At 34.6% G+C, this 14659-nt stretch overlaps 2 protein-coding genes and 1 pseudogene across 3 annotated transcripts; 1 reads left to right on the top strand and 2 right to left on the bottom strand.

The window, feature by feature from the left end:
- Positions 1-2310: 2310 nt before the first annotated feature.
- LOC104790566 (uncharacterized) lies at positions 2311-4019 on the bottom strand (annotated as a pseudogene).
- A 5460-nt stretch (positions 4020-9479) lies between these two features.
- On the bottom strand, positions 9480-11995 carry LOC104790565 (pentatricopeptide repeat-containing protein At3g29290-like). The gene is made up of 2 exons (XM_010516341.3): positions 9965-11995; positions 9480-9877 (listed from the first exon to the last, which is right to left on the bottom strand). The coding sequence occupies exons 1-2, from the start codon at positions 11489-11491 to the stop codon at positions 9710-9712; spliced, it is 1695 nt and encodes a 564-aa protein (XP_010514643.2). The 5' UTR covers positions 11492-11995; the 3' UTR covers positions 9480-9709.
- Positions 11867-13549, top strand: LOC104790562 (uncharacterized). Of its 2 annotated transcripts, none has more exons than XM_019246683.2 (6): positions 11867-12006; positions 12088-12240; positions 12591-12664; positions 12759-12838; positions 13024-13171; positions 13259-13549. In XM_019246683.2, exons 1-6 carry the CDS (start codon positions 12003-12005, stop codon positions 13274-13276), a joined length of 477 nt encoding a protein of 158 aa, XP_019102228.2. In that variant the 5' UTR covers positions 11867-12002; the 3' UTR covers positions 13277-13549. The 2 variants fall into 2 exon arrangements, with proteins under 2 accessions (XP_019102228.2, XP_010514642.2); XM_010516340.3 differs by having other exon boundaries at positions 13024-13175.
- Positions 13550-14659: the final 1110 nt, after the last annotated feature.

Below are 14659 nucleotides of genomic sequence, written 5' to 3'. Positions count from 1 at the left end.
TGACGACTTGTGACGAAAACAAAAGTTTAGATAGTGAATTTAAGTTTTTGATATGTGAGGGAATGATTTAGCACAATAATTAATTTCATGTATGGATTTAAATAAGTATTTAGTGAGGGTATGTAAAATCCCTTTTTTCCTTTAGTGACATTGATAACCAATTTTTTTTTTTATAAAAAAATCTTTTCATGCACCACTATATTTTTAAAAGTTGGAATGTTACACTTAGGCAGTCAATGTAACAATGATGACCAATTATCTCATGCACTGAGTTGATGCGGTTTGAGATAGTTTTTTCAATAAGTTTCATTAATCAAGCTTTTCAAGATTGAACTCACCCATGTCTTCTTGCATTTCTCTCATGCCTGATATAAAGTGGCTTGGAATATGTACCAAAATATCAATAGAGTGGGTCGTGGAATTGAGATGTAGAGCAATCTAACTGTTTGAATGTGTTATTGTGCGATCGCCTCAATGGGTATTTCTGGTAATACTCACGCATCTCATTGTGTTTGTGGTGCAAGTAATGCATTTGTAGCGTAGAATCATGACGATAAGGAGAGAGAGAGACAAAGATTATTTATGCGTGTATTCATTACAAAAGTGAGATGCGTTATTCTATTCCTAGTGTATTATTGATGTGTGATTGGTGACTCATCAGAGTTTTGTGTTTTTTTTTTTTGAAATCCAAACTCAGACGTGTCACCATTCAACACCTGAATAAAATACAAAATTATACTTGATGGGTGAAAAATAACTGCGGTTCATAACAAAATTATTACTTTGTTTTGAGTTAATGAAATTTTTTTTAATAAATTTATGACTCTTAAAGACCCAAATTCGTTTAAACTAAAATTTTAACTCTTTATGTACATATTTTTTTATGCTCAACTAAAAATAATTTTTATAATTAGTTAACCGTCTTTGCTATATAATGCTATTTATTTTGTTATTTATAATTTATTATCAACATTACATAATTATATATTTTCTATTAATTAAATTACTATAAAAGCGGATTTTAAGAGTCCCACACCATAAGTGGAGAGTACTTATTGGAAGATCCGTTTTTCAACTGATATGAGAAAACACAAATTCAAAACGGTTTAAAAAAAAACGCAAATCAACAATATATAGGGTTCGAATGGTGATAGTGTAATTGACTGTGCGGGACAAGCAGTTTTGCATTGCGGTACGGTTCAACTGCGGTATTTGTGAGGAAAAAAAATATTTGTGGGACATGTGCAGTTTATGCATAACAAGCGGAACAAAATAATGTTTGATTGGTGAAAAAACTTTTTAACTGCGGATTTCATATTATTTTACTAATTTTATATTATATATCTCACAACACGATTTTGTGATGATCTATAAGGAGCGAGAAATCCTTGTTTATTTGGATATCCATAATCAACGAGATAATACTCCTCTAATGGAGGCAAGAGAAATCCAAAATCACTTTGGTGTGTCATTTGGAAAACAGCTGTATTGTGGCATGAACTGGATGCTCCACTTCAAATATATGTGAATAACATATTCAAATCACATATTTCCATGATGTTCAATGATGCATTGTCTTGTCGATTTCAATATATTCCTTGCAACTCAAGCTTTACTTTGACGCACACATGAGTCTCATCCATAGCTCTAACGAATCCAATAAAATATGGCAAATATCTTCGGTATAATTGAAACCTTTTACGAGTTCGATAAAGTTCTTGTCTTGTGGAGTTCTAATATAATCACATGCCAATAATTCTGTTGTCGTAAGAGCTTCCCTAAATCACAGTCTCTTGATTTCGGTCAAATCTTAAACTAACATCCCTTTGAATTTCATTGTCCCTACATATCCGTAGAAACATAGGTACACTCTCTTCAATCCATATATTCAATGTTGGTTTTAGACCATAGTTTGTTTGCAACATATTACACAATGTTGTGAAACATGGAATTGACATTCGTAAAAGTTGAAGACAAGCAGCATCATCTTGTTGTAGTCGACGCCAAATATTCCTCCATCCCATACCTCCATTGGTTTCCGCTGGTACCCTTTGAAAATATCAATCATAATAAGTCTAGTTGTTCAAATTGTTCATTTTCTAAGTTTCACGGTTCAATTCTCTCTTCGTAATTTATATTGTTGAGGCATTGTGATCGCAATTGACATATACAAAATGCCTAAAATTCATTATAAACGACATGTCATTAAACGTATATTATTTTGAAAGAACAAATTGTAATAAATTTAAAAGAAAACTTTAACATAAATCATACTAAAAACATAGATTGATAAAACGCAATTGCGACAAATTAATCTTCATCTCCTACATGACTTTGATTATTTTCATTTGTTCCTTGAGAGGTTCCCCAAATATTGAAAAGACCTCATGATCTAGCTGTTTGTGGCATTTGTCCACTTTCAAAATAACTTGTGAAACTGAGACCGGATGATGATGTTTGTTGAATGATAGGTGAATTTTCTTGTTGAGTATTCCTCATATTTTCACCTTGGTCACCAAGTGAAAATCCGTATTGACCATTTACCGGAGTCGTTCCTGATGACCCGCCTTGTTGAACATTTTGTGTTTGTTGCCATGGTTGAATGATTGGCAGTGTGCCCCAATGTGGAGCATTTGGCAGTGTGCCTCATTTTTGATAACCAGGTCCCCAAATAGCTGATGGACTGTTGGATGATAGACCTCCTGAATGTGGATTCCCAAATGAATTGCATGCACCAAACTGTTTTGGTACATCTTGGTTGTTCCATGAAACACCAGTCATCGCTTTTAACAATTGTAGCTTATCCTCGTCGGTGCTTGAGGCTATGTCAATGAAATATTTAAGCCAAAATACTAGCTCCTAAAGTGCATTAATGCAGGCCCAATAAAATCTATTGTGTTCGGGAAGGTCAAGATCAATAAATATCGCTTCTGCCTTTTTACGTTCTTTGTAATCATCTTGGTCAAAACCACCAGGGAAAAGTTGTTGAAAGTTTTGTCGTTGGAATTCTCTAGATAGCCAGGAATGGTGTGTTGTATTGTTGTCTCAAAATATTGTCTCCAACGAGTTCCTCGTGAACCACTGCCAGTAGAAACTCGTGAGCTTCCTCTAGAACTTTGTGAATTACTCCCACATCTGGTGGTTGACTGCAAATTTAGCATCCCTCGTTGTTGGCCTCTACGAGCAGAAATTTGGTTCCTGTTATCGTCATCAATGGTAACTTGATACACTTCTTCTTCGTCTTGCATCACAGGAATTTGTGGTGGAACGTCACCACTATCGTTGTCTGAATCATCATGATCCTCTTCATCATTTGCATGCTCGTTCATCAACTGCTATCTTCTTTTTCGAGCAGAGTGTTGAGATTGTGATTGAACATCATATAATATGAAACATCGTTGCATCACATCCCAAAATTGAGGTGGCTTTTGGTTCAAGCTTTTTGTTACTTTTCATCCCTATAAGTTTAAAATTATTTAGATTCGTCATACCAAAATTTAAAACATATTTTGATGAGTAGAAGGATTATTTCTACTTACAAACTATTGATATTTCCACCATGAATCAGATGCATATATCATGGATGTATCATGATCAACCATGATTCCAGTTTATACGTAAGAACCTTCCACCTCTTGTAACTTTTTTTGAATTCATCAAGTTTGGTTTTGATGATATTCATGTTGAATGTTTGGTTAAATTTTTCTATCATATACTCTCTACCGATAGCAATAGAATTCTTAAGAGTATAATTATTCATCGCAATTGCTTCGTCGAACAATTGAATTAATGTTTTTTCCTGAATGTACGAACATTTATATTTGTCTTTGTTCTACAAATTCAGCAAATACAATGTCACATATTATATCAAGTAGAACTATTATTTTAATTTTTTTTTAAATAAACTAAAGAATATTTATCTGTCCTGTTGTTTCCGTAGGAAGAGTTGAATTTTTGGTTGGTTGATTTAAACTTGTTTGTTTAGAAGGATTTGTATTTCTTCGACGATTAAACGACATATCTACATTTAATGAAATTCATCGGTTACTATACATTTAATAAAGTATTAATAATTTATTGTTATTAAGAATTCTTTTAAACATATTGTTTTACTTCCAAACTAATATATTTTGTTATATATACATATACAAATATATATATATATATATATTTCTATATACGTTAGGGAAAAAATTAAAGATGATATGAAACATAATGAAAATGTTCAATTGTTATATAATTAAACTAATATGTATAATTTAAAGGATTAAGAACACTCGATTACAAATTTTTTAAAAAATATATACTTATTACATGGAGACTCAATGATATATGAATGTTTTAATAACCACTATGATATTTAAGTAGCATAGACAATAATATTATTTACTGAACAATAAGTTTATTATTTTTCTTAATTTTCAACTTAATATACATATTACAACTCTATCTTTTTTACAACTCTATTTATTAACATGAAAACTGCACTTTAAATCAGTTTTTATAAATTTAAAATCTAACAAATCATTTAAAAGTGTATTTTTCATCAATGTTTTTTATGAGAGAGAGAGTGAAACGACCGCACCCAGATTCCCAATCCTTATACAGGATCCACTGGAAACGATCTCACCGGAACCCCATAATTCCGACGAGACAACTGGCGTAGAAATCGCTCCTTACAAAAACTTCCACAATACACCAAACACCACCTCATCTAGTTACTGAGTCGCACAACCAACAATCCCTAGCGACTGAGTAACAAGAGAGGTGGGCTGGAATATTTGATTTCGTCCAGCCACGGACAACACTTCCCCACAAATACTCCAATTCATTAAAACTCCTCTAGTACCCCTGAAACCCATGACATCACTTCAGTCAATCTCTTAACATCCAAATCTAACTCCAACTATCTTCCAAAGACCCAAACACATAACAACATGCTGGTGTCGACCAACACCACCTTGGTGTCGCTAGACACCCCAACTTTACCACAAAACTCTCTATACTAGACCACAATACAAACACTTGATTAAAACACAAACTAACCGTTAATTCCACAAACCCACTGTTGGATATGAAGCTTATAGCACCACAAATCTACCTACCAAAATTCAACAAAATCGGACTCCTTTTCATCCTCCAAACATTCCCCCGTAATTGAATCACACAAATATGAGAAATTTCAAACAAACATTAACTTATTGATGGCATAATTATCGGAAATTTGAGTTTCATCGAGGTCGTTGGCAAAGTCAGCAGCCTCAAAGTGGGTTGTACCCTCAGAATGTTCGCAAGGTTCACTTCATTTCCTTTGCCCTTAGCGGATTCTTTGTACAAATTGAGCATAAAGATGTGCAAGGGTTTTCAGCATACCTAGGACCAATTTTCCTTAGTGCCACATCTGAAACAAGCACTCTCACGTTTCTGGGAGGTGTTTGCTTGGATTTATTTTCCTTTCGGACTTTGTTCAGAGCGAATCCATTGATATGACTTTCTACTTTGAGGGTTATAGTTTCTCCCACGTCTGCGATAGTTTTGGCAGCCACATCCTCCAAAAGCTCTATTTTCTCTCACTGGATTTTTAACATCCAATGCAATAAACTCAAGGAATGCTTTGGAACCGGTGGGTCGAGACATGTTATCTTTGATGAGGAGCTCATTATTCTTTTCAGCTATTAAGAGCGTCACAATCAAATCTGAGAATTTGGGGTATCCATGCAACCTATATTGTTGTTGTAGAGTAATATGATTCTTGTGAAACATGGTGTACATTTTCTCAAGCTTCTAAGATTCAGTGATGGTTTCACCACAATTTCTTAGCCTGGCGACAATCCCCTACATGGCGGAATTGTAATTCATCACCTTGTCAAAGTCTTGGAATCTTAGACTTTGCCATTCATCCCGAGCAAGTGGGAGAGTTATGTTCCTTTGATGATCAAATCGGTCCTTCAGGGACTTCCACAGCTCTTTGGGATATCTCATGTGTGCATGGTCATATATGACATTTTCATCGAGGTGTCTTCTAAGGAAGATCATAGATTTTGCCTTTTCTTGGTCCGCCGATTTATTAGTCTATAAGACTGTAGGTGTAATTCGACATTGGTAGTCCAAGATATGAAGTTAGCTCCAGTGATGTCTAAGGCTGGGAACTGGAGCTTCTCGATGTTTACCAATTTGTTTTTCTTTATTTCTATCAAATAAAATCATAAAAACATAATTAGAGATTTTATTTATTATAATTTTAAAACATAGGAGACGCTTGCATAAATAGCGCAATACAAGAAACACAATTACATAAAAAGGTAAAATAAGAACCATCAAAAACTCTTCGGGAGAAAACTCTCCAAAAAGTAAACCGCAAATAGCAAGAATTATAAAACCTGTTAAAAACACTAAGAAGGGATGAGTAATTTATCCTAGTAAAACAAATTTATTCTTCAGGAAGATTATTGATAGAGATGAAAAAAATTGAGTGAAATATATGAGTAAAAATGAGTGTATATATAGATTAATTTCATTTTCATTAGCCGTTTAAGTAGCGGTTTGAAAAGTGAGAAAAAGTTAAAATTTATTTAATTTTTCACTTATGAGCGTTGAGATTAAAAATAATAAATCAAATTATTTTATAAGAAAAATTGTAATAATTGATATAGAATAATATGTATTAATTAAAATATAAAATTATATATATATATGTGGCAAAGCCTTCTTTTATAAAAATAATAAAATTATAGTTATATGGTGATTAAATCATTCGTGGTAAATTAAAGCAAAACAGTAAGTAAATTATGGTGATTTAAATCATCCATATTAAATCAATAAATTGGAACAATAAATAAAATATAGTGACCTTTAATCATCTATATTAAATTAATAAATTAGAACGATAAATAAATATGGTGACTTTTAATCATCAATGTTAAAGCAATAAATTAAAAAGTAAATAAAAGCAATAAATAAGTTATGGTGACTAAAATCATCCATATTGAAAATTAAGTTAAAGAAGTAAATAAAGAAATAAACAACGTATGTTCGGTATCTCTATATATGAGAGCGAAAGAGTGTGCATTGACCGAAGCGAGGTGAAGAGGCACAACAAAAGGTTAAAACTATGAAAACCAATTAAACACAAGGAACAAAAAGATTCCACTTTTCAAAAGAAAAAAAAACAAAGATACGAGGTTTAGAACATGTTACCATCTTCTCATAGGAAAAATCTGCACCCCCAAACGATTTAAAGAACCCCGAGTTCTCTCCATAATAATATATATCATCTTGGTAGAATGGTTGCGAACTTGGTAGAATATCGCGAACTTGGTAGAATAATCGTGCTGATAACGTTTTTTATTTAAGTAATAAAATGTATAATAAATTTTGTAATATATTTGTATATATATGTAATGAGAAGAGTAATAGAGAGAGAGATGAATTTTTACATGCATTTTCTTGCAATCTTAATAATGTGTATTTCATATGAACGAATACATTGGTATTTATAGATAAAAAACTGAGACAAATATTACAGTGAGTTATAATGACAATTGGGCTCCATTTTTATTGCTAAACGTAAAGTCTTAACTTTTGCAACAAATATATAATTATACTAGTTATTAATAAAAAAAATATGAAATCTCTGTACATAGTTTTTCACCAATAAAACATTATTTTGTACCGCTTATTTTGCATTAACCGCACTTGTCCCGCAACTATATTTGTTCCGCACGTACCACAGTTCAATCATACCGCATTGTCAAATCGATTGTCCCACAATATCAAATCCGCTGTTACCATTCGGATCCTCTATTCTATTTTTGCTTTATAACTCATGTAGCCCATTATATTCTAACGGTTAGTGTGTTACTTTTGAAGGTTTTAATTACTTGTTTACTGATCCTACAAAACATCACGTGATCATTTCCTTTACTTTATCATACTCACACAATATCAGAAATCTCTTTTTGATAGGTCATTCATCTTAAAATTACTAATTAATCACATTTAACTCTAGAGTTCTTATGGGATGTTTGACCAAAAATCTAAGTGCACTTTAGTGACATTGATAACCAATTTTTTTTTTTTAAATCTTCTCATGCACCACTATATTTCTAGAAGTTGGAATGTTACACTTAGGTAGTCAATGTAACAATGATGACCAATTATCTCATGCACTGAGCTGATGCGGTTTGAGATGGTTTTTTTTCAATAAGTTTCATTAATCAAGCTTTTCAAGATTGAACTTCCCCATGTATTCTTGCATTTCTCTCATGCTTGATATAGAGTGGCTTGGAATATGTACCGAAATATCAATAGAGTGAGCTGTGGAATTGAGATGTAGAGCAATCAAATTGTTTGGCTCTGATTCTTCAAGTAGTTGATAGTGAGAAGACATTAGGCTAAATCTTTCCATATTTCAGAAGAATATAGATAAGATAAAAACAAGTGATCTGTTTTTTCCTATGTATTGTTACAATGTTACATATATATACTGCATTCAACTCGCTGTCCGGTGCTCCAATTCTTGATTTTATCCATGCTACATGTTAACGCTTTATTTTCACCCATTTTAGCTATGCTTTTCTAATGTTTTCAATGGGATTACCACATTTTCAATGCTTTGAAGGCATTTTTATAGGTTTTGTCTAGTTCAAAAAAGTTTTATAGGTTTTAGGAAAATATGAGAACAAATGATAGGTGAGCTTTCAGGACAATGTCATACCACCATAAGTTTTTCACTAGTTGAAGACTTTCCCGAACATCAAATAAAACGTTATTGGTGTTGTAGGAGAGTTAGGAGAACCATCCTTCATTTTCAAGTGGAATCAGAACAAAATCTGAAGCGAAACATAAGTTATCCCCGTTTGAAGAAGACCATGTCCAATTTTACCCCAAGTGAAGCCAGCGCGGCCAAATCCTAAATCACCAATTCACCATAGCCAGCATTCATTCCCCATACTCTTCCTGTACGTGTGATGACTGAGGGCTGACAACTACTCAAACAAGATAATTCGAAAATGTCCAAGCCATGAGCTAAGAGCTCTCAAGGTGGCGAGTTAAGAGCTCTCAAGGTGGCGAGTTAAGAGCTCTGCCTAAGTGACAAGTGACAAGTGACAAGCCGAGAGCTACCTAAATGACAAGCTGATTGCTAACAACAGCTCAAATAGAATCGAGTTAACAACTGCCCGAACCACTAGGTGGGACTTGGGAGCTATGTAACTGATGGAACTAATAGCTGAGAACTACTAAAACGGGATTGAGTTTTACTTGTGATTCCTAATTATTACTATAACAGGTACATATAACACTTGCTGGTCCCTATTATATTACTCAAACACGAAAGTTCAAAAACATGCTGGTCCATGTTATAGCGCAGGGGTGTCAGTTGTGGCGGAAATGACTTGGTTAATGGTTGTTGTGGTTGCAGCGAAGATGGCAGTGGGGATGGTGAAGTTGAGTAGAGTTTGGCTAGGAGGACTAAGACGAAGCTTAAAACCATGACACTTTATTACTACTCTCAATGTGGTGGCTACCATTATTACCTGTTTGTGACTAAAGTAAAGTTATTATCTGTTTCTTGAAATAGATAGAATCTCTCAACCCATCTCTCATGATATACTATGCTGATATAGCCATCTCTCTACCACCGAACAAACCAAACGAGCATGAGTAGTGCAATGCTAAGAAGTATCAGTAGAACAAAAAACATTATAAATTATTTTTGGTGTTTCTTTAAGTTCTGTAACATCATAGCTCGGGTTTTGCCGTCCGGTTCCAAACCCATCTCTCTCATTTTGACATACAACTCTTTTGCAAACTTGAACTCGCGTCTTAAACACATCCCATGTATAGCTGCGTTGTAAAGCGACACATCAGGTTCCATCTGTTCAAGAAACCAAATAACATTAGATAAACCTCTTCTTAAATCAGCATACATTTGAGTAAACAAACACAAAGACACAACTCGTACCTCTAGGATATCTTCAACCTCGTTCCAAAGGGAACCCCAAATACAACTCCTTACAAGCGACAGATAAGTAAACGTGTTTGGCTTACAATCTCTTTGAGCCATGTGCTGATATACTAGCAATGCAACTTTCGATTTCCTTGATTTCTCGCAAGCGCTTATCACCAGATTATATGATGAAGTTGAAACTGTCAACCCTGAACCTTCCATTTCATACAAAAGCTTCACAGCTTTCTCCCAATACCCAAGCTTTTGGCATGAAACCATAGCTGTGTTGTACAAATATTCATTCAGACAGCACAGGTTTTCGCTTCTTACCATATCAAACAGCTGAAGAACATCCTCATATCGGTTTGCTTTGTATAAAGCCGTGAGCAGTGCATTCCATGTGTACTCGTCCGCTTTATGCCCCAAAGATTTTGCAACACTGTAAACCTTAAACACCAATCCGACTTTGCCTGCCTTTCCCAGAGAATTTATCAAACTATTGCACGCTACAAGATTAGGCTTCATCTGTTTCTTTAACATACTCTGAAATATCTTTAAGGCCAAGTCCCAGTTTTCCTCCTTTGTACACGCGCTTATCATCGCATACATTGCATCCTCTCTCGCAGATATGTTATTGTAAACCATCTCATCATATGCATCAAGGGCTAATTCGCTTCTCCCACACCGAACAAAAATGCTAACAAGTAGAGAATATGTAATCTCTGTTCCAATATGGCCATCACCTTTCATAACTCTCCATATTCTCTCTGTCTCATACACATTGTTTATTCGTCCACATAGAGAAATGGCGGTGTTATATAGAATCACATCAAAACAACTCTTATGTTTCCGATCCCTTTCTAGTTCTCTAAACATTCTTAGTGCAGAATCACAACCCTTAACCTGTGCAACAGCTTTCAACATCAAGCTATACGTGTGCCCTGTAACATTCTCCTTTTTCTTCATGAACTCAAAGACGGTAAAAGCTTTCTGAATATCTCCATTCCTCAAAAGGCACGAGAGAAAAGAGTTACACGCATGAGCAGTGGGTTGTAAACTTAAGTATCTCATAGAATCAAACAACTCCAATGCGCTTCTAACTTTATCCAACCTGCTAAGTTTCAGAAGTCTCTTGGATAACATCTCTTCGTTCCTTTCCTCCAGAAAATGTATCATATTCCTAGCCACTACAGGCTTCTCTTCTAACCCATTTTCAACCAATAAATCGCAACCTCTCTCTCTCAATCCATGTTCAGCCTCCAACTCCGAACCAAAAACCACATTTTCACCGTTGAAAGATCTGTCTAATTCACTACTCACCTTCCTGAAACGCATTCTTGGTGTCGCCAAAGAAAAAGACTCCATTTTTACACCAAGACGCCTTTGTTTCGGCTTCATGGTCAATGCAAAGTCCAATGAGTGACTCAAAGACCAATGAAAAGTTCTCCATAAACAACTCCTCTTCCCAATTGAATAACATCCACAATCCAATTGATTCAATGTAGCAGTGATGGAGACAGAACTCAACCAGACATCTCCCATGATAATACAGTGAATAGCAAAACGCAGCAATTTACACCTCCAAATTCAACACAGAGCAGAGAGAACATACTCTTTCAGCACAAATCAGAAAGATATCTAACAAACCATTTCCTAATTCAGCATAAAGTTGACAACTTTACTGAAAATTTCAGAACCAACGAAAGGATTCACAGATTAGGAACACCACACTTCAAGTCTAAGCAAACAAACCCAATATTACCTAAATCAAAGACGAGCAGCTACGTAATAACCAGTGCCCAAGATACGAAACAAGACCATACCAAAGCCCTGTTCTTGATTAATCAAGCTTGTTCTAGGGATGAGGAAGGAAGGAGAAGAAGATACAGGCGAGAGAGAGAGAGCAGAAACGACGTAGTTTTCAAGCTATGAGAAGAGAAACGACGTCGCGTAAAGGATCTTTAAACACCGCCGTTTTATAGTAGTTGAAAACACCCTAAAGCCGAACACTTTGGTCGAGTAAAAGAATCGATTTCTCTATCAAGCAACAACAATGGGTAAAGTTTCTAGCTTTATTCGCAAACTGGTTCTGTTTTTTCTTGAATTATGTTGTGGTAAAGGAGATGGTGTGATTGCAGATGAAGGAAGAGAAGGTGAGATAGAGAAGAAGAAGAATGATGAAAGAGAAGTGAAGGAAGGAGTAGCATCAATAGCTTTGTTGCCAAGCGGGTCTATCTCTGGTCATTTCATTCAAATGCCTAGCTCCATCTGTTATGGTCTCCATGGCACTGGTAATTTCGCTCTTCTTTTACTAGGCTAAACAACAACAAAAAAGAATAATATTTTTTCTTTGTTGTGTTTGGATTTTGCTATGCAATTAGATGTTTTGTGTTACTGATTTGTCTATATCCCACATTTAGCTTGGGTTTGATGAGTCAGATTAAAGACTTAATCTTGCACTAGTTACATAATTATACAGAACATTGTATGTCAATAGGCTTAACTAGTGAGTAGGAATAGTTGAACATGATACAGAACATTGTATGTCAATAGCTTAACTAATGTGGCTTATTTGACATGACACTAGTTGATTTCACTGCATTTTTGTTGTATTATTGATATTTTGTGTCTCTTTCCAAAGAACTGGCTTGTGAGACTGAATGCAGCCGCGGTGAGGATTATCGACTGATCAAACTCACTGTCATAGACTACAATGTATGAGTTTCTCACTTCCTTTTGTAACTCTTTAACTCTTTATTTTGCTAAACTATTACTGAATATGTTCCTCGTTTTCTTCTGGTGAAAAAAGAGTAAGAAAGAACAAACAATTGTAGTGGAGTGCAAAGGCCACGATGCTGCTCGTATTAATGATGTCGAGCATGCTCACGGGTAAGCTTTCCAGTATCTGTTATGCAAATTAGCTTATGGGTGTTTTGTATAGATTGTAGTTTACTAAAGCTGGAGTGGGAAAGTCATAAAACTCATAGCTTTTCAAACAATTTGCATGAAACTTATTTGTGGGAGTCTACTACTGTCTTATGTTTGAATGAATATGACTACTTGTCTTTGAAAAGTTGGGAGGAAGATGTGATAGGATTAGTGGAACAAAAGCACGGGAAGAAGAAAGTTTCGGTTTCATTCGAGTGTGAGACATTGAAGGCAGATAAAGCAGCAGAGGACCATATCAGACAGTTTATGCCTAAATTAGCTGGACTTGACGCCGTTAGTACGTAGAACCAACAATTTCTTCTCATTACATTATTTTCTCTTGCTTTGTTGGACCAACACACTGATTTGGGGTTTTTGCAGTTAACATTGGACCAATGAAGATTTCTGGGCTTGATTTTGCTGCAGTGGAAGAGCTTTAACTCCTCTTGCACTTTGTGTATACATCGCATTTGAATGCTCTTTGAGTCTTTGCTTCATATCGTAGAACATATTTAACGGTTTAATCTTAAAGCACAGCACAGTCAAGGATCTAGTTTTAAGGACTTACTGTTGACATTATGAGAACTCAGCTCCGACCTTTCTGCTTTAGAACAGAACTCGTGTTTGTAAAGAAAGAGATTGACAGTAGAATACAAATGAGATTAGAGACTATATTAAGATATTAGAGAAGAATAAAACTCTGCACTAACTCAATTAGAGTGTTCAGTTCAGTTCATTCGAACTTGCTTAAGACAACTTATTCTAGGAAAGACGATATAAGGAATGATAGTTTAATCAAAGACTAAGAGAAGTTGCTCTATCATGCATGTAGAAGGTGGTGTTGATTGCTAGTGAAATCATGTCATGCTCAGATAAAGAATTTGCAGAATCAACCCTTTGAACTACCACTTGAGTTAGTCTTTTGGGTCAGCTCTATTAGTTTGCCTCTTGGTTCAACCACTCCAACATTTCTACATACGAGCTTCCACTTTAAACTTCGGAAGTTTTGCACTTCCACTTTTTATACCTCAAGGTGAAAACATTGCGAACATAATACCCCGAAATAGTTTCCAACATTTAACAGAATTTTTGAAACTCTTAGCTGAACAATTGACAACAGTAAACTCTAGAGCCAAAGATTGGATCTTGCATAAATGAAGCTACAAAGATTTTTTGACTGAATAATGAGCCCTTCACTGCACACTCCTCATCCAATGTTATTATCCATAAGTGCATACTTAAGGGCTGATCTAATGTTATATAATTAGGTAATTAATGACATGCACGTAAATAACTAGAAATTTAACCCACAGTATACCGCATGCATATAATTTTTATTTATTATTTATATTTATATTGTATTTGTTTATTAAATATTGAATGTTTTCCAAATAGATGAATAACTAAATTTTTTGAAATGCAACTAAAATAAGAAAACTAAGACCAAAGATGATGAAGGAACAAGAAGAAGTAGATACAAATATCGTATTGGAAAACTGATAATTTAATTGAGACAAACCCTTAAATAGTACAATAATACTATTATGTCCCGACAAGGGTCCTGAACTCTCAAACGCATGAACAATAATGCAATCTTGAACTACATATTACTTATAATCTCTTGACATACCACCGATCTTATTGGGTCATAAGTGAAGAAGAAAGAGAGAACTTTGAATAAACTTGATTCTTTATTATGATTTTAGGATACCCTTATACTCTTGAGACACATTGTCTTATATAGAGACCTAGAGAATAATCTAGAATATAATGACTCATAAT

The sequence above is a fragment of the Camelina sativa genome, chromosome 6 (genome assembly GCF_030686135.1).
Source record: "Camelina sativa cultivar CO46 ecotype springtype chromosome 6, ASM3068613v1".
In the NCBI taxonomy this organism is placed as follows: domain Eukaryota; kingdom Viridiplantae; phylum Streptophyta; class Magnoliopsida; order Brassicales; family Brassicaceae; genus Camelina; species Camelina sativa.
Note: the sequence above shows the minus strand (reverse complement) of the source record. Positions and strands in the feature narration are given on the sequence as shown.